General features: G+C 44.6%; 1 protein-coding gene across 1 annotated transcript in view; it reads right to left on the reverse strand.

The window, feature by feature from the left end:
* Positions 1 to 21,859, reverse strand: part of slc45a2 (solute carrier family 45 member 2) — a 298,180-nt gene that overhangs the window by 66,187 nt on the left and 210,134 nt on the right. Inside the window, exon 4 of the mRNA XM_084326175.1 lies at positions 20,220 to 20,369. Coding sequence (XP_084182301.1) covers positions 20,220 to 20,369 — 150 coding nt within the window. The remainder of the gene's footprint in view (positions 1 to 20,219; positions 20,370 to 21,859) is intronic.

Genomic DNA, 21,859 nt, shown 5'->3' on the forward strand with positions numbered 1-21,859 from the left:
GAAGTCTGAGTGCATTTATTACACGTGAGGAGATTATTTCATTGGATTGGATTGGATTGGATTTCATGGACCATCTGGTGGTTTTGACTTTGAGTGTTACGTCAGGGTTTACGTCAGTCAGGGTTACCTGCTAGAGATACTCTTTTGATTGTTGTATATTCTGTATTATTGTATAGTATTGTGACACTGTTTATTTTTTATTACTTGTGTGTATACTATCATATTGTATAGTATTGTGATATTATGTTTATTTTGTATTACTTGTGTGTATAGTAGGGATGTCCCGATCACGTTTTTTTGCTCCCGATCCGATCCCGATCATGTGATTTTGAGTATCTACTGATACCAATATTTCCCGATCCGATAAAAAAAATCTTTAAATAATTTTTTTTTTAATTCAACAAACATGACCATGTTCATGTCTTAAACTCATACCGAGGCCTTAGTTTTGGTTTTAAATTGCATATCATCACATTGTCACACAGAGCAGAAGAATTTTGCCAAAACAAACCAATAGTATCCAGCTGCAGAACGGCAGACCAGCCACACTCTCAGACCCAAACGCATTTCCTTTTATTTAATTATACATCAAATGATTTATGTCAAGGATTGCAATGCCTCGCTTGAATGAAGTTAACTTTTCACCTGGATAACGTCAACATTCAGGGTGAATGTAATGTGAGAAATTGGGATAAAAAAAAATTAAATAAAAATTTGGGCTGAGTGTGGCTGGTCTGCCGTTCTGCAGCTGGATACTATTGGTTTGTAAAATTCTTCTGCTCTGTGTGACAATAAATAAATGAATGATGATATGCAATTTAAAACCAAAACTAAGGCCTCAGTATGAGTTTAAGACATGAACATGGTCATGTTTGTTGAATAAAAAAAATAAAAAATATATATATATATAATAATCCCGATTTTTATTTATTTTCTTTGCCGATCCCGATCTTCACGTGATCGGCCCCAATCCCGATCACGTGATCGGAACATCCGTAGTGTATAGTATAATATTGTATAGTATTGTGACATTGTTTATTTTTTATTACTTGTGTGTATTGTATCGTAGTGTATAGTATTGTGATATTATGTTTATTTTGTATCACTTGTGTGTATTGCATCATATTGTATAGTATTGTGATATTATGTTTATTTTGTATTACTTGTGTGTATTGCATCATATTGTATAGTATTGTGATATTATGTTTCTTTTGTATTACTTGATTTTATGCTTATTTTCTATTACCAGCTCCTTAAATTCAAACCCGTAATGTTGTTGTACGCAAGTATAGTCACAATAAAGTATATTCTATTCTATTCTATTCTAGAGCAACATTAACACTTTAACTGCCACACACGAGATATCTCGGGTTTATTTTTATGTGGTTGAAAGCCACTCACGCGAGCCTACCCGAGTATACATGAGCACCGCCGGAGATCATATGTGGAAAAAAGCGCCCCCTATCGTCTCCCAGATGACATAAGGGATTTTGGAATGGACTCAATGAAAATGGATGGGGAAAAAAATCCGGTACTCCACATTTTCCAGTCCACTGATCCAGCCGGGGTTACCACAGTTCATTCTGGAGCCTCTGAGCCCCGCTGATCATGGAGTTCTACTGTATCGCGTTGGATCTATACACTTATCGATTTTTTCTAATGGTGATCAGGAATTGGAATATACCAGTTGGATACCATCTGATGTCAGGTAAGGAATCTATGTTATCATTGTTAGGATAATCAGACTAATTTTGATGAAGTTATAAGCTGTTTTGTGAAATGGGCTCTTTCGGTTTCACTGTAAAAGTCCAAGAGGAAATCAACGCGGCGATTATCCGTGCGCGGCCCGAATGTGCTTGCGTGCACGTATAATATTGATCATCTAGCGTTTATTTGAAAACGATTCATAAAAAGGCAGACGAATATCAACGTTGTGGAATATTCCAGTAAAAGACGATTTTCATAGAATGGTCCAGAATGGGCTGTTTTTTTTATCTCAAAACGGGTGCTTTTCTAAATGCTCTGAAACGGAAATGACGCGATAAAAAACCAATCTGCCTTGACAGCACTGACTGGAAAATAGTCTTTGATAATGCGATGGGCAGATTAGACACATAGCCATAATTTAAAACATAGATTAGGCGATATTAATGTTAACATTGAAGTGGATGGTGGCATCAAGGGGGTAAAAAGGAAAACCCGGCGTGGCACTCAAAGTGTTAAAGGTGGTGTAGGCAATTTCCGAGAAATGAGAGAAGAGTGAGCTTACATGTCCAGATGAAATTAGAGCGAGCTCTTCTTCATGGACTGGTTGCTAAGCGCTGTGTACACGCCATAGCGGTTTTCCACAGCACCTAGAGCTTTAACCCTTTCACTGCCACACGACAGAAGGCTAACCCTTTACTATCACACAACCCATCCGCGGAGCTAATGATGCTAATGGTGGAGCATCGCCGTCGGTTGTGTGATAGTAAAGGGCTAACCTTCTGTATTGTCACAGTGAAAGGGTTAACCGGCTGTCGTGTGGCAGTGAAAGGGTTAAACTGGAGTTACTATTCCCCAGCCTCTGATTGGGCAGGTGGTTGTGTACATGTGATGGTGGTGTCTGTTGATGTTTTCCCATTGCGACCCCCCGCAAAGCCTCTGATTGGTAGATAAGATTCAGGCGTGGCACAACCTTCTCCTTCAGGTTATCCCTTCCTTCCTCGAGGGTGTTGCTCTGGAGGAATACATGCACTCTGACCCGAGGCTCCTATATAATAGGGCGCAAGTGGCGGCCGGTGATCCCTATAGTAGGAGCAATAGTCAATTTTGGTGAGTTGTTTCTATACAATTCACGTATGACATTTAGGTAAGATTAATGAACAAAGGGACAGCTTGATAAATTAGTTCATTGATGCCTGGTAATATCTTATATCTGTGCTTAGGCTGCACCCTGCTCTCTGTGTCTCCCTTTGTGCATGTGGCGTGACCTGATGACCTCTGGCTGAAGGCTCCTTCCACACACAGGGCCGGCTCCCTCCTCACACACATGCACGCGCACACGCACACACACTCACGTGCACACGCACACACTCACGTACACACGCACACAAGCTGTCACGCCTTTGATTGATGGAGATGTTGTTCCGAGAAGGGGTCTTCTACATCTGGAACCAATTAGCCCCCCTTCTTCTGACCAAGCACACACACAGCCTAGCGAGCACACAACACACAAACACCCATGTTACACACACAGAGACATACACACACACCCCCCTCCCCTTTCTCTCCCCATCCAAGAGTGTATAAAATGACATGTAATATGGACATTCTGCCTCCTTCTTCTACTGGTGATGTGCCCGCGCGGGGTAACTGTCTTCTTCTCTGTGAATAAAAGCTCCGTTTGAGAAATACTCTGTCTCCGCCCGTCTTTCGGCCGACTGGTCCACAACTATATCAATTAAGAATTCACGAGGGATAGGAAATCCCTAACAAATGGAGGTTCCAGTGAGAATTGATGTGTTCCAGCCGCAACCAACGACGGAACGGGGAATGGAGACGCGGAGGAGGAGAAGACGATGCAGAAGATCCAGACATTCACTACCAGCTGTCTGCAGCGCGTCTGAACCAGGGGTGAGATACCAGCAGCCCCTCAGACGTCCGTGACCAGACCACCAGACGACCGGATGACAGGCAGGAGGAGATGAAGGACAGACGGGCCAGGATGAGAGGCAGACCACCGGAGGAGATGGCAGCTGTGCGAGAGGCCGGAGATGACCACCGCAGCACCGGAGATCAGCGACAGCAGCCAGGCACCACACCACATGCACCGCAGATCATAGGCACCGCCGCAAGTCGTCTACGACACGCAGTTCATCCACGACGAGAACGGGGGAAGCGGCCGCAGGGGAGACACTGAGCTGAGTTGGAGTGACGGTGGGGCCGGCCGGCGAGAGGTGGAGGGGACAGTCTGAGACACTGGGAAGGCAGCGGACCGGAGGAGGCACGTTTGCCTAGGGGACCGCACCCTGGAACGGGAACCAGCTCAGGAGGAGACACACATCCCCTAGAAGACGGGACCAGGGGTGCACTGTAAATAGAGGGGGGGTTCCTCTGGGTTAGGTGAATGAGTAAGGGGGGTCCGACGGGGTTACGTGTATCTCCTGTTAAGTTGCCAGAATTGTGTTTCTTTCTTTCTCTCTCTCTCTCTCTCCCGCTCTCCCCCCTCCCTCTATCTCTCTCTCTGCTCTCCTGATGTTGATTATCCCGTCTGGTATTGGATGTGATGCATGTAATGAGGTGACAATCGACGGATACAGATCAATGAACTGTGTGTTTGACGTATATATTTAACGTCAAAAAGGGGGAATTGATAAATTAGTTCATTGATGCCTGGTAATATCTTATATCTGTGCTTAGGCTGCACCCTGCTCTCTGTGTCTCCCTTTGTGCATGTGGCGTGACCTGATGACCTCTGGCTGAAGGCTCCTTCCACACACAGGGCCGGCTCCCTCCTCACACACATGCACGCGCACACACACTCACGTGCACACGCACACACTCACGTACACACGCGCACAAGCTGTCATGCCTTTGATTGATGGAGATGTTGTTCCGAGAAGGGGTCTTCTACATCTGGAACCAATTAGCCCCCCTTCTTCTGACCAAGCACACACACAGCCTAGCGAGCACACAACACACAAACACCCATGTTACACACACAGAGACATACACACACACCCCCCTCCCCTTTCTCTCCCCATCCAAGAGTGTATAAAATGACATGTAATATAGACATTCTGCCTCCTTCTTCTACTGGTGATGTGCCCGCGCGGGGTAACTGTCTTCTTCTCTGTGAATAAAAGCTCTGTTTGAGAAATACTCTGTCTCCGCCCGTCTTTCGGCCGACTGGTCCACAACTATATCAATTAAGAATTCACGAGGGATAGGAAATCCCTAACAAGCTACAGTATGTAAATTGTAAACCTATTTTTTTTTTCATTCCAGTTGATCATAATGATCATGATCATACTACGGAGCGATCACTGCATTGGAGCGAGAGAGAGGTAGAGAGAGGAGATTGATGATCTCTCTCTCTCTCTCTCTCTCTCTCTCTCTCTCTCTCTCTCTCTCTCTCTCTCTCTCTCTCTCTCTCTCTCTCTCTCTCTCTCTCTCACACACACACAGCATTAAGTACCTCACGTGGAATCCCATGCAGATCAGACCTAGTATACAGTATTATGAATAACTTCAGTATGAGTACAGCATATTATTTTGCATATTGTTAAAAGAGCCAAGGCTGGCTTGCGTAAATTAAACATAATGATTTACCATCAGAAGAGTTGACATTCAGCTGTCCACAAAAAAAAGAACTCCAGTAACAGTCCATGGGCATGTTGTCTCTGTCCCCGTCGTTTGAAAAAGCAGGCATGATGGAAAACAAAATGCACATTTACATACATGACTGCATCCAGCTACAGCGTGTTGTTGTTGTTGTTCTTACCGAACCAGCTAAGCTTTGTGGTCCAGGCTTGAACTTTCCATAAAAGTGTCCATATAAATCCATTTAGTTAGATCCAACACTGTCTGAATGTACAGTATCTTGTGATTATTATCAATTTCTGACAACTACTAGCTGAGCGTATATTTTCCTGGTAGACCCTCGAGGTGATTCGGGACACGATGTCACGTGCCACTCTCAGCCAATAGAGTGACTACTTCGAGCGCTAGAGGAAAGCGCCCTCGGATATCGTATTTGACGGCGCTGATTGGATACAATTTTGTTGCATTTTGCCCTGTGAGTTGCGCACTGACGGTGAAGCTGAAGTATAGTGCCCATGAAAAGAGGTTGGAGGGGGCTAGGGGCCGGGGGATGAATAGGATGCGCAAAGAATTCTTTCTTCTTCTTCTTTCCACGAGGGGGGGGTGGCGCCCTAGCGCCATCTATGGACCAGCCGCCACTGTAGGGCACTCTACACTCTTGACATCTTGGTAAAAAAATGGTTGCTCTTCACTGTTACATTTCTATTTCATGTCGTGCACCTCCGGACTCGGTGTGTGGTTGGATGGAATACCAATCCTGCCATGGATGTATAGGCTACTTGTGTTTTACACTTTGGTTTTAGATGTGTTTATATATGAAGGGGGGCAGAGGAAATGTGGGCAAATAAACACAAACGGTTTGACACTTGGTGTCTTTTATTACTATGAAGACAACCTTCACCAAAGCATACATGATAAACATCAAGCAACGGCCTTCTGTGAAGCACCTTCAGGGATTAGGTGAGGGGTATTGGTCCTGTAGGGCAGGGGCATGCACACAGATAGGGCCGAAGGGGGGGCTCGAGTCCCTGCCCTTTTGCCTCAAGTGCCCATCCTTTTTTTGCCAAATACTGAATACTGGGTGTTGGTGGGTTAACCGAAGGGTCCGGTACCGGACCCAAAATGACATCACGTCATAAATCCATGTCTACAGACTGTATGGATTAATGTTGCATTTTTTCCCCAAATGTAGCCAAGCGTAAATACCTTAATCCTGTCAAAACAGTGTGTCATAGTGTATATTTTCAGCAATACGTTTGTTTACCAATAGGGTAAAGTGTTATTGACTTTTTTCATATTATTCGTTTTTCATGTCTGGTAATTTTTTGCATGGTGTTATTCACTGTCAAAAAAATCATAATTTATATTCTCCTTTGTTTCATCACAATTTACTCAAACCTAGTAACCGACACAATATTTCTGACACTGGGAATACATTCCCTGAGATCCATAGAGGTCCCTAGATAACAAGAACATGCAAATGGACCTTGTAGGAGCAATCTTCCATTTACTTAGGTATGTATTTTTAGGCGGATTTTCAGAAAATAGGGCTTAACAGGTTAACCCCTTAACAGTCCTGCAAATTGTGCATAAAACGCCTGTCGATTGTATACCCAAAGGAATATGCGGTTTATTATACTTTATACTTATAGCACATGCATGAGTCTGGTCTCTTTTGAAAGGTAACATTCCGAAGTTTCTTACACAATAAGAAGAAAAATCACTTTGAGTGCTAATGTAATAGAGAAACAGAGGTTTGAACACACTGAAATGAAATATTTGCTCCTTTTCTTTGTGTTGACTTGTTGCCAGATGCCTGTTTTTGGGTTCCAGCTGAGAGGTTGGACCTGGAAAACATAACGGTTCTATAGCCTGAAGTCTTATGTAGTACAGGTCCAATGTTTATAAAAAATCCCATAGGACATTTAAAAAAATTTGTAATGTGTGTACCGCAATAATTCAGTGTGATTATCCAATTATCCAGTCAAAACAAAGAACTTGTTGGTCTTCTTCTGCCCCCTTCTCGTTATAATCAGCGCTCGTCTGGGATCTCTTTCGGAGCAGACGCTCCTTGGCTACAACGGTGGTCAATCATTTTCGCCCTCAGCGGTGACTGGTCAGTTCAGGACCGTTTACAACCGGACGTGGTCACTCATCGGAACGGCTTGTCAAATGGCGCTCACCGGATATTTCGTCTTCTAACCCGAGACCTGAAGCATGCACTAGGTTGAGTGAGGTGACGATCGAACGGCGGCAAATTCAACTTTCCAACAACGTATTGAATGATCGGAAGAAACACAGCCCGGTGCCGACAGACGAGAGAGCAAAGTGCCACAACTCCCCTGCCCCCCAAATTGTCTGTGCACGCCCCTGCTGTAGCAGCCATGTTGAAAGGGACGGTCTCTGCCCACCTTCAGCCTCATTTACACTTACCCTAACCCTAACCCCAACCCCAACCCTAACCTGTCCAGTTCTGCGACTAGGGTGAAAGGTGTGACACTTGTTGTTCACGTGCTTAACACTTTGAATGCCCAGCAGGGGGCGCACATTTAGTGCTTGAATGCCCACATCCAATTCAATGTTAGCATTAATATCGCCTAATCTATGTTTTAAATTATGTGTCTAATCTGCCCGTCGCATTATCAATGACCTATTTCCAGTCAACATTGTCGAAGCAGATTGTTTTTTTATCGGTTCATTTCCGTTTCATAGCATTTAGAAAACCCCTCGTTTTCACAAAAAAAAAAAGGATTCCATGATAATCGCCCCGTACTTTAATATTCTAGAACGTTGTCATTTGTCGGCCTATTTATGAATCATTTTCAAATAAACGCTAGATTATCGATAGTATATGTGTACGTGTGCACGCTAGTGCCGCGCGCTGAAAATCGATTCTCTCAGTTCCTGATCGCTCTTAGAGTCAAACAGCCATATCACAAAAAAAAGAAAACGCTTATATCTCTGTGAAAACGGTTCTGATTATCCTAATACTGGTAAAATAGATTCCTTACCTGAGATCAGATGGTATCCAAATGGATTATTCCAATTCCTGATCGCCATTCCGAAAATCGATCCTTTTATTAATCCACCGCGTATACTGTACAACACATAATCCCCACTGCTCTGAGGGTCCAGAATGAAGCTGATCGACTCCGGTCACATGCGTGAGAAGTAAAATGTGGAATCCGGGTTTTTTTTTCACCCTATTTTCAGCAATACGTTTGTTTACCAATAGGGTAAAGTGTTATTGACTTTTTTCATATTATTCGTTTTTCATGTCTGGTAATTTTTTGCATGGTGTTATTCACTGTCAAAAAAATCATAATTTATATTCTCCTTTGTTTCATCACAATTTACTCAAACCTAGTAACCGACACAATATTTCTGACACTGGGAATACATTCCCTGAGATCCATAGAGGTCCCTAGATAACAAGAACATGCAAATGGACCTTGTAGGAGCAATCTTCCATTTACTTAGGTATGTATTTTTAGGCGGATTTTCAGAAAATAGGGCTTAACAGGTTAACCCCTTAACAGTCCTGCAAATTGTGCATAAAACGCCTGTCGATTGTATACCCAAAGGAATATGCGGTTTATTATACTTTATACTTATAGCACATGCATGAGTCTGGTCTCTTTTGAAAGGTAACATTCCGAAGTTTCTTACACAATAAGAAGAAAAATCACTTTGAGTGCTAATGTAATAGAGAAACAGAGGTTTGAACACACTGAAATGAAATATTTGCTCCTTTTCTTTGTGTTGACTTGTTGCCAGATGCCTGTTTTTGGGTTCCAGCTGAGAGGTTGGACCTGGAAAACATAACGGTTCTATAGCCTGAAGTCTTATGTAGTACAGGTCCAATGTTTATAAAAAATCCCATAGGACATTTAAAAAAATTTGTAATGTGTGTACCGCAATAATTCAGTGTGATTATCCAATTATCCAGTCAAAACAAAGAACTTGTTGGTCTTCTTCTGCCCCCTTCTCGTTATAATCAGCGCTCGTCTGGGATCTCTTTCGGAGCAGACGCTCCTTGGCTACAACGGTGGTCAATCATTTTCGCCCTCAGCGGTGACTGGTCAGTTCAGGACCGTTTACAACCGGACGTGGTCACTCATCGGAACGGCTTGTCAAATGGCGCTCACCGGATATTTCGTCTTCTAACCCGAGACCTGAAGCATGCACTAGGTTGAGTGAGGTGACGATCGAACGGCGGCAAATTCAACTTTCCAACAACGTATTGAATGATCGGAAGAAACACAGCCCGGTGCCGACAGACGAGAGAGCAAAGTGCCACAACTCCCCTGCCCCCCAAATTGTCTGTGCACGCCCCTGCTGTAGCAGCCATGTTGAAAGGGACGGTCTCCGCCCACCTTCAGCCTCATTTACCCTAACCCTAACCCCAACCCCAACCCTAACCTGTCCAGTTCTGCGACTAGGGTGAAAGGTGTGACACTTGTTGTTCACGTGCTTAACACTTTGAATGCCCAGCAGGGGGCGCACATTTAGTGCTTGAATGCCCACATCCAATTCAATGTTAGCATTAATATCGCCTAATCTATGTTTTAAATTATGTGTCTAATCTGCCCGTCGCATTATCAATGACCTATTTCCAGTCAACATTGTCGAAGCAGATTGTTTTTTTATCGGTTCATTTCCGTTTCATAGCATTTAGAAAACCCCTCGTTTTCACAAAAAAAAAAGGATTCCATGATAATCGCCCCGTACTTTAATATTCTAGAACGTTGTCATTTGTCGGCCTATTTATGAATCATTTTCAAATAAACGCTAGATTATCGATAGTATATGTGTACGTGTGCACGCTAGTGCCGCGCGCTGAAAATCGATTCTCTCAGTTCCTGATCGCTCTTAGAGTCAAACAGCCATATCACAAAAAAAAGAAAACGCTTATATCTCTGTGAAAACGGTTCTGATTATCCTAATACTGGTAAAATAGATTCCTTACCTGAGATCAGATGGTATCCAAATGGATTATTCCAATTCCTGATCGCCATTCCGAAAATCGATCCTTTTATTAATCCACCGCGTATACTGTACAACACATAATCCCCACTGCTCTGAGGGTCCAGAATGAAGCTGATCGACTCCGGTCACATGCGTGAGAAGTAAAATGTGGAATCCGGGTTTTTTTTTCACCCTAAAAGGGTGAATTACCATCTGGGAGACGATAGGGGGTGCTTTTTTCACATCTGAGCGCCTGGAGTGGCTGATTTACCAACGGTAGACTCGGTTGATGAAATATGAATTCAGATCGCTAATAAAAAAGAGAAAAAACAAATATTCTCGTTATGGGCATTCAACCCGCGGGGGGGTAAACCTGAGAAAACTCGGGTTGGGCATCCAAAGTGTTAATAGCACTTTGAGTGCCGGGACACGTCTTCTCACGTCTTTGCTGGCCATGCTAAAGTTGCCGGGGGACGCTGTACAGCGTCCTTATATCAATATTTCAAAAATCTGCTATCGGATTCATAATGTCCCTCCGCTGGCCTGAGATCCACCAGCAGGACCCACTGAGCTCTCTGGCGGTTCAGGAGCGCCATCTGGTGGCCGATCGGCGCAACCGCTTAACAGGAAGCGCAGTAGAGGTTTTGCTGGTCGACCATATTACTTCCGGGCACTCGGTATAGGTTCCGGCACTCTAGCTCGTCACACTACATAGCGATCGATTGCCAATAACTCGATAAACAACATGATTTGGACGTATATACCATTATACAAGCTGGAGATGGACCGGGTAATAATATATCCCATAATGATAAAATGTCTACTCGACGATGATCGCCCAATGGCGCGCGGAGACTGGGGTGAGTTTCAGCGTGTAACGTTACCGTCTTCGATAATAACTGATATTATCAACATTTGACCCACATTAGATGATTGGTATAACGCTGCCCACGGAATTATAAACGCCCCCTCGCCCATCCGGTCAACATCAGATGACGTGTAGTAACTTCTAGAAGTACGTCTAGTTGGAATTTTTTATATCGCGCTGATTGCCATCAAACTGTATTTCATCATCAATATAATGCATTTGGGGCTATATATCACGTTCTGGAGAAAGCTGCAGAAAGAGATGAAAACATACTTATACATTAGACCATACTTTACTATGAATATATGAATGAAAAAGTTTAACGTTGCTACACAATGAACAATACATATAGGACTTTGAATGGGCCCTAATAATGGCAATGTAGCAATAGAATTTAAAAAGTTATAGCCCTGCAAAGAAGGGGACTTTCTCCATAGACAAATAGCGCTGGCAATCTATGGTATATCATTAATTTAACCTTAGGCAACCAAAGTGTTAATAGTGATTGTTTTAAAAAAACAAACATGGATTATTGTAATGTGAGTTCAAGATGTGATACTGAGCAACTTTTTTGGCATATACATAACATTTTGCCAACGCTATCCACACACACACACGTGAAGAAAACCCTAACCCTAACCCATTTGACCAGTTCTGCGACTAAGGTGCCTCGAGGGTTAAGGTTGACTCGAGGGTTAAATAGCCTATGTTGCTTGTTTTGAAGCTCACTAAACGCGTGACATCTGAAAAGTTCCAGGACAGGTGGACCAGCACCAATGTTTTCTAATGCTCACTATAACAACGGCACCAGACAACGGCACCCTCACTCATTCTGGTCCAGCCCCAGTTTGGACTCGGACAAAACCTCAGACAGAACCTACACGGGTTCTTGTAGCTTTTGGGCCCAATCAAAGCTCTAAACACCATATTCATAATTATGAGCTATTTGTTCCTCACATTTCACACATCCACACACTAACGACGGAGGCGAAAATGCAAGGTGCCAACCTGCTCATTGGGAGCAATTAGGGGTCATGTGACACGCTGCCCGGGAATCGAACCGGGAACCTTCCGACTACCAGACAACTGCTCTATACCTCCTGAGCCACTGTTACTGTATGTACATAACTATTACTGTACATAACTATATGCATACACATCTACATATATGTGCATACACACATAACTTACTGAAACATTTGAATAATATAATTCTAACGTAATAATAATATAATGTTGTTCAAATGAATTTGACCATATAAATGTAGATTATAGAGAGAGAGACAGTAATAGAGAGAGAGTGACAGACAGACAGAGAGAGAGTAAGGGAGACAGTAATATATATATATATATAGAGAGAGAGAGAGAGAGAGAGAGAGAGAGAGAGAGAGAGAGAGAGAGAGAGAGAGAGAGAGAGAGAGATGTAACCACCTCTGGAAGTTGATGCATTCAAATGTAAATTGAATGTGCAGATTATTCTGCTAATTGCTCATGCTAATTAAAAATGATAATTAAAAAGGATAATTAAAAAGGATAATTAAAAAGGATGATTAAAAAGGATAATTGCTCAGATGTAATAAACCATTTGCCAAATCATTTGGCAGCAGTGTGAATGGGTGTTAACATGAACGCGCGCACACACACACACACACACGCACACACTATACACACACACACTATACACACACACGCACACTATACACACACACACTATACACACACTATACACACACGCACACACACACACATACACACACTATACACACCTTCATGTGTCAGCTTGTGCACAACTATTTTACTGGAAGCTGCCACGCACTCATTGCCCTTTTAAACCTGAGCCTGTTGTACAAAACGTAGGGTGCAAATGAGGTACGCATGTGGTGCAAATCTCTTTAATAATAGATACATATAAAGTGTGTTAAAGTCTAAAGTGAGTAAAGTGAGTGGTAAGGTGAGTGTTTGTTTAAAGTGAGTGTGTACGTGTGGATGTGTGTGCTGTGTGTGTAGATGATGGGTTGTTACATAGGGCTAGATCCACAAAGAATGGATTGCACGGTGCTAATTGCACCCTTACTTACAATTCATTATGAATTGAAAATGGGGGACCCTGATGTAAAACAAGACAAAAGTATTTCTCTGGTCTGCATCCCCTTATCAATTGTGTGTATTGAGCCGTACTGTATTGTACCCATTCTGCAATAAAATTTTCATTCAATCAATCACTGCGCAGGTAATTGATTGAATGAAAAATGTATTATTATTATTTTATTCATATCATTATTTTATTCTTAGGTTTATTTGTTATTCTTATTTGCGACTAATTGTTGTGTCTGTTGTGTTCTGCAATGCATGTTGAAGATGTACTTCCCAAGAGTCTCCACTATGGGGCATAGTTGATACAATGCCCTGTTATGCCTACAGCTGAAGTGTGCAGAAGAAGTGAACGCAGAAGGAGAATAGGACAGAATGTACCCTGCTGTAACTTACCATGCTAACCTGCTTGACTAAAAGGCTAAAAGAGTAACCTGCTTCCTGAGTCTTATTACTACACCTACCTACATACAAAATACTACGTACGTACTACATAACAATTGGCGACGAGTGAAGTTGAACCGGGGAATTTTTTAACAACGTTTTTACTGCGGGAGAAATGACTAATTTACATGTACCTTCTCCGACGGCGTTTTTACCTTCCCAGGGGAACCTACTATGCCGTTCAAGACTTGGCACCAGATGTTCACGAATTACATGCTGGTAATAAATGCTACTGGAAATGGCTGGTCCGAAGCTCGGAAGAGAGCTACCCTTCTACATTGCCTGGGTACCGAGGGTCAGCGGATTTTCTACACATTACCAGATACAGGTAATTCTGTGGCTAACGCCGTGGCAGCGTTGGATGCACATTTTACTCCAAGAATCAACGTAGTAGTCGAGCGACACACGTTCAGAAAGCGTGCACAAGCACCGCATGAAAGCATTACACAATACGTTGTTGCTTTGCGTGACCTAGCTACCAGATGTGACTTTGATAATAAAACTGAGGAAAATCTCTGGGATCAGTTGATTGAACATGTAGCTAGCCCACAGATAAGGGAACGTCTACTGCTTGAACCAGGTTTGACCCTGGACAAGGCTATCAATCTAGCTACGCAGTTTGAAGCGGCTGTACTCCATGCTAAAGCTATGAGTACCGAGCGTGCTGCTCCAGTACATGCCGTGATGCCGTGGTCTCAGACTACTTTCAAGAAACGGGACTGGCAGCGCTACCGTCCAGCTAAGCCTGCTGCTGCTACTGATTCTGCTTCCACTCGCTCTTGCTACCGATGTGGCTCGGGGAGTCACCTGGCTAACTCTTCACAATGTCCAGCAGTGAAAGTGACTTGTAAATTATGCCAGAAAACAGGACATTTTGCTCGTGTATGCCGTGCTAAAACACAGTCGGTGAGTACAGTGGAAATGTAAAGGAACTCCCCTACTGGGAATGGACCTGTTGACTGCACTCCACCTCTGCATTAGTGGAACTACACCGTCTACACCTGCCCCTGTGATGGCTACTACTGTAACAGCTCCTACGGCATTTGGCTGTGCAAAAGGCTTTGTGCATTGTGTAAAAGTTTACCCTACTGTTAAGCCAGTGCACCAGAAGTTACGCCGCTTAACTTTCGCGGTCAGGGACGCTGTCTCTACTGAACTACAGCGACTACTGGAAGCAAGTGTCATCGAGAGGGTGGACGCTTCTCCATGGGTGTCACCGATCGTGGTGACACAGAGGAAAAACGGTGGAATCCGCATGTGCGTGGACCTCCGTGAACCGAACAAGGCTGTGGTTATTGACTGTTACCCACTGCCACACATGGATGAACTACTCTCCAACCTGCGGGGAGCAAAAGTGTTCTCCACGATTGACCTGGCAAATGCATACTACCAGGTACCGTTGCATGAGGAGAGCCGTGACCTTACTGCATTTATCACGCACGAGGGCCTGTTCAGGTTCTGTAGGGTCCCGTACGGTCTGGCTTCGGCGCCATCTGCCTTCCAGAAAATGATGGCTACAATTTCTCAAGGACAGCCCAGGCGTTCAAAGCTACATGGGCGACCTGATCATCTACGGTCCTACCGCTGCCGTCCACGATCAAAACCTGAAGACGGTGCGGCGGAGGCTAGATGATGCTGGCCTAATGCTCAATGAGGATACATGTCACTTCAACAAGCCCTCCCTTCGCTACCTGGGACACATCATCTCAGCTCAGTGGCGGACTGGCCATCGGGACGTTCGGGACGAATCCCGATGGGCCGGGACCAAGGTGGGCTGGTCAATTTTTATTTTTATTTTTTTCCTTTTTTTTTTTTGCCAGTGTGTGGGTCAGTGTGTGGGCCACTAATGTGGGCCGGTGTGTGGGCCAGTGTGTGGGCCAGTGTGTGAGTCGGTGTGTGGGCCAGTGTGTGGGCCAGTGTGTGAGTCGGTGTGTGGGCCACTAATGTGGGCCAGTGTGTGGGCCGGTGTGTGGGCCAGTATGTGGGCCGGTGTGTGGGCCGGTGTGTGGGCCAGTATGTGGGCCAGTGTGTGAGTCGGTGGGTGGGCCAGTGTGTGGGCCAGTGTGTGAGTCGGTGGGTGGGCCAGTGTGTGAGTCGGTGTGTGGGCCACTAATGTGGGCCAGTGTGTGGGCCGGTGTGTGGGCCAGTATGTGGGCCAGTGTGTGGGCCAGTGTTTGGGCCAGTGTGTGGGCCAGTGTGTGGGCCACTAATGTGGGCCGGTGTAGTGTGTGGGCCGGTGTAGTGTGTGGGCCAGTATATGGGCCGTATGTGGGCCGGTGTGTGGGCCATTATGTGGGCCGGTGTGTGGGCCAGTGTGTGGGCTGGCAATAAAACAATAAACAAGTTGCATAAACTAAATCAGATTAAAAATGATCACAGTTCTGGTTTGCCTTAAGATGCAGTTTAAGATGGGTCTTGAACATGGAGTATGTAGGGCACTCTCTAATCACAACTGGTAGGCTATTCCAGTAGTTACCACTTTTAACAGAGAACACAGTTTTTGCAACGGTAGTATACCGAAAAGGCACCTTACAGTCCCCTCTACTGATGGCCCTGGTGGTAATGCCAGTGTCTGCTTTCTGTTGGATGAACTCATTCAATGGGGGAGGGGCAAGTCCATGCAGAACCTTGTACATGAAGCAAGTATATTTGAAAACTTGGAAATTCTCTAAACTTAGCATGTTATGTTTTTCTAAAACATTACAGTGATGAAATGAAATTGGTTTCCTATCAAATACTTTTATGGCTTTTTTGTAGAGTAATTATATTGGTGTAAGAGTAGTGACATATAAAAGAGACCAGTTGATAAAACAGTAGGCCTACTCGATGTGTGATAAAATCATTGAATGCAGAAACATCCTTGCAGCATTAACTGGCAGGCAGGGCCTGATCTGCCTGAAGTTTTCGATGTTAAACTTGACTGTGTTTGTCACTTTCTTCACATGACTTTTTGAAGGTCAATGTAGAGTCCAATGTGACCCCAAGATACTTGAATTAATGTACAATGTCCAGCTCCGCCTCTCCCAGAAATACGGGAAATTTCCCACCCCCTAATACGGCCAATGTGTATTAGTATGAACGACCAGCTAAACTGAAAGCAATGTGGAGCGCTGGGCTCGAACAGGCGAGCCCAGCGTCTCCAGTATTTGTGGCGAGCGCCTTGCCCACTACGCCACGTAGCCGCCATTTTTTTTTAAATTTTTGTTAAGAATATAGGACAGGCATATATAAGCATTATGCTTCAGTCTGTACCTTTTCAGTCACTGTAAAATCAAATATTGTTAAATGATGGGGTATATTGTATTGTGTGAGATGATGACTGAATAAACTACTACTACTACTACTACTACTACTACTACTACCACTACTACTACTACTACTACTACTACTACTACTACTTTGGGTGTTTTCAAAAGGCTGAAAAACGCTGTATGAATTCAAGACATTATTATTGATTGCTGATTCTTCTTATGCAGTTGACTCTGAGGAAAGAGAGAGCGCCCAGTCCAGCACAGCTGACCCTGAGGGGAGAGAGAGCGCCCAGTCCAGCACAGCTGACCCTGAGGGGAGAGAGAGAGCCCAGTCCAGCAAAGCTGACCCTGAGGGGAGAGAGAGAGCCCAGTCCACACACACAGAGAGACACATACACAGAGAGAGAGAGAGAGAGAGAGAGAGAGAGAGAGAGAGAGAGAGAGAGAGAGAGAGAGAGAGAGAGAGAGAGAGAGAGAGAGAGAGAAACAGGCTCTTGGAATGGGTGTCTGGGAGGAAGTGGGGGGTCTTTCAATGTTGATTAAACGCCAAGCAACTAATGTCATGAGTGCCAAATTAAAGGACAATAAATCCAATCTAACTGAAATTGTGTAGCACAGACCTTTCTATTAGGGATGCTCGATATTGGCTTTTTTACCGATACCGATATACCGATATTGTCCAACTCTTAATTTCCGATACCGATATCAACCGATACCGATATATGCAGGGTTTCCCGCCCCAAGAAATGGAATAATTTCAGGTAATTAACATTACATATCTCTTGTTGTGGAATTAACACAACATTATGCATACTTTTGACAATAAATAAAATCAGAATTGGTTCTTACTTGCTTGCCTGGGTAAATAAAGGTTATAGAAATGTAAATAAAATATTATTTTTTTTAAAACCAATACCGATATTTTTCGATATCACATTTTAATGCCGATATCGGCCGATAATATCGGTAGGCCGATAATATCGGACATCCCTACTTTCTATGGATCAAAACCTCAATATTATTATGGTGTAGTTAATACTTCATGTATCCTTAATCCCTAGGCTAATGAGGCACTAAGATGTTAGTAAAAAAAAAAACATATGCCAATGACGGGAAGTAACGGTATATGTATGTGTGTGTCTGTGTGTGTGTGTGTGTGCACTGTGCATGAGTGCACATCTAGGGGCGGTGTGTAGATTTGGTCTCCCTGATGTTGACTCCTTAGCCACAGCCTTGGGTTGTTTAATACTGGACAAGTGTTTCATAACGCCCGTTGTGTGGGCCCGGTTTCGGGGCCGGTGCGTGGGCCGGTGTGTGGGCTGGTGTGTCTGAATGTCCCGGGCTGAATTTGTGTCCCAGTCCGCCACTGTCTCAGCTGATGGTATCCTGCCAGTCAAAGAACACACCGACGCAGTTCTGAAAGCTCCTGCTCCCTCCGATGCTGTCTCCCTGCGTTCCTTTCTAGGACTGGTATCCTGGTACTCAAAGTTTCTGCCTAATTTTGCGACAGTCGTAGCCGCTATGCGTGAGTGTGTGAGCGCTACAGACACCTTCACATGGACTGACGCTGCGCAAAACAGTTTTGATCAAGTCAAACAGCTACTGGTAAACAGCCCAGCTCTCGCTCTGTTTGACCCTGCTCTCCACACAGTGATCCTCACTGATGCAAGTGACTACGGTTTGGGTGGGGTATTCACCCAATTTCATGCAGATGGCACTGAGAAAGTGGTGGCCTTTGCATCTCGTACACTCTCGCCGACAGAGCGAAGATATTCAACTGTGGAGAAGGAGGCCCTCGCATGCGTGTGGGCCACAGAGAAATGGAGAACATACTTATGGGGACGACGGTTTACTCTCCGTACCGACCATCAGGCTCTCACCACGCTGCTCACTACAAAGGGCATATGCCGTGCTGGGATGCGCGTCGCCCGGTGGTCAGCACGTCTCCTCTGCTTCGACTACAGACCCGGATCACAAAATTACACGGCTGACTGCCTCTCACGCCTTCCCCTGCCTGCTTCTACTGACTCTGCTATGGATGTGGAGCCCGAGATAGTAGCACACATCGCTGCTACACTCAGTGCCCTGTCGGTGACTGAGTTTGGGGCTGCTTGCTCTACCTGCCCTGAAGTGACTGCACTGCGTGATCAGATTAACAGGGGTTGGCCTCACTCAGCGAAATCAGTGAGCCAAGATCTGATCGCATACTTCAAGATCAGAGAGGAACTGTCAGTCAAGGACAATTACGTCCTCAGAGGCAACCACTCCCCACGCCACCACTGGCGTTTCACCACATTAACTGCTTTACGGTTGTAAATAGCACCAAACTGGACATACTGCCCTTGAGTGCACAGGACGAGACTGTGAGAGAAACGGTCCAAAACAAGCAAGCCAAAATGAAGTGCTACACAGATGCTAAGCGTGGCGCTCGTGCACCTGTTTTTCGGGAGGGGGAGAGTCAGGATTAGAACACCACATCACGTCCCCAAAGCACACTCGAGATACAGTTCACCAATGACAGTGAAAAAGAAGATTGGCAAAAGCACCTTTCTGCTCAGTGATGGAAAGAAATGGAATGCATCCCGTCTGGCTCACACTTCGAACACTCCAGATGAGCAGGACGTAGGGATCCGCCCTGCCCTGACAGCGCTCAGCGGTCACACTCCAGCACAGTCGCGTGCAAGAAACAAACCTAGTTGGCACTTTGTTGCACACTGAGTGAGAACTAAGAGTAAAATTGGTTGAGCATATATAATTATATCTTGATAATGATTGAATAACCTGTGCTCCCTTTGTTTAATGATTACCTTGAGTTACCCGTTTTATGATACTGACTGTTGGTTCAGTTTACATAAGAAAGTGGAAAAAGCAAAAGTTCTAAATTTGCATAATGCTGAGTAGCAAGTAACATTCTATTACAGAAAAGGGAGATGTTGTGTTCTGTAATGCATGTTGAAGATGTACTTCCCAAGAGTCTCCACTATGGGGCGTAGTTGATACAATGCCTACAGCTGAAGTGTGCAGAAGAAGTGAACGCAGAAGGAGAATAGGACAGAATGTACCCTGCTGTAACCTACCATGCTAACCTGCTTGACTAAAAGGCTAAAAGAGTAACCTGCTTCCTGAGTCTTATTACTACCTACATACAAAATACTAAGTATGTAACAGTGTCTACCTAAATGTTTACTGTGAGCGATTTGTAGTGCCAGATTTCCCTCGGATGATTCAAATATTTCTATTATATTCTATGCACACACACACACACACACACACACACACACACACACACCTACCTGTCCCATGAAGTCGGTGAAGAAGAGCATGTTGCAGAGGAAGGCCGTCCAGCCCAGCAGGTGGCTGACGCACAGACAGCGGTAGTGGCTCGGCATGCTGGCCATGGCCTTCATCAAGGACCTGATGTTCATCCTCTTCTGCACCTGGGCCTGCACACACAGAGACACACACACAGAGACACACACACAGAGACACACACACACACACACACACACAGAGACACACACACAGAGACACACACACAGAGACACACACACAGAGACACACACACACACAATTAGATGGAGAGCGGTACAAGGCATCTTTAACACTTTAACTGCCGGGAAACGCTTTACAGCGTCATTCCCGGCCATGCTCAAGTTGCCGAAGGACGCTTTACAGCGTCTTTAATATCAATATTTCAAAAATCTGTGATCGGATTCATATTTCCCCTCCGCTGGCCTGAGATCCACCAGGAGGACCCACTGAGCTCTCTGGCGGTTCAGGAGCGCCATCAATCGCCAAACAGGAAGTGCTGTGGAGGTTGTGCTGGTCGGCCATATTACTTCCGGGCACTCGGTTTGGCTGCCGGCACTCTGGCTCGGCACAATATATAGCGATCCATTGCCAATAACTCGATAAACAACATGATTTGGATGTATATATTATTATACAAGCTGGAAATGGTTCATCAGGATAAACATCCCATAATCGAAAACGGTCTACACCACGCTGATCGTCCAACGGCGCGAGGAATATCCGGTAAGATTCAGCGTTATTGTTGAACGTGTTCCATATAAACTGCTATGATGAACATATGACCCACACTAGATGAATGATATAACGCTGCCCACAGAATTATAAACGATCCCCCGCCCATCCGGTCATCATCAGATCATACGTAGATCATTCTAGAAGTACATCCAATTGAAATTTTTTATATCGCCCCGATTGCCATCAAACTGTATTTCATCATCAATATAATGCATTTGGGGCTATAAATCACGTTCTGGAGAAAGCTGCAGAAAGAGATGAAAACATACTTATACATTAGACCATACTTTACTATGAATATGTGAATGAAAAAGTTTAACGTTGCTACACAATGAACAATACATATAGGACTTTGAATGGGCCCTAATAATGGCAATGTAGCAATAGAATTTAAAAAGTTATAGCCATGCAAAGAAGGGGTACTTCTCCATAGACAAATAGAGCCGGCAACCTATGGTATATAATGAATTTAACCCATGGCACCCAAAGTGTTAAGTCAGATTAAAAAAAGGATTTTCTTTTGATCCACTTTTTCTCCCATTTTCTATGTTTTTCTCCCATCCCAATTTCGTATCATCCAATTCAACCCTCCCCTGTCACGGACGCTGTTTCTTGCCTCCCACAAGCCGGCTGCAATGTGGACTAAGTCATACATAGCACGAGTCCCCTCCGGTACTTGAGGTAACAGCAGTCGCATCTTTCCACCTGCGCAGCTCGATCTCTCAGTGGCGAGGAGTAACGCTTGGAAGGTCACGCTGCCCCCGACACTTCCTGATTCTACTGCGCAGGCGCACCAACCGACCTGTAGGAGTCGCTGTCCACAACGCCCGATCCCCACCCATCCGTTTCCCACCCCCTAATACGGCCAATGTGTATGAGAAAATAC

Source organism: Notolepis coatsorum (genome assembly GCF_963971535.1).
Source record: "Notolepis coatsorum genome assembly, chromosome: 12".
Lineage (NCBI taxonomy): Eukaryota > Metazoa > Chordata > Actinopteri > Aulopiformes > Paralepididae > Notolepis > Notolepis coatsorum.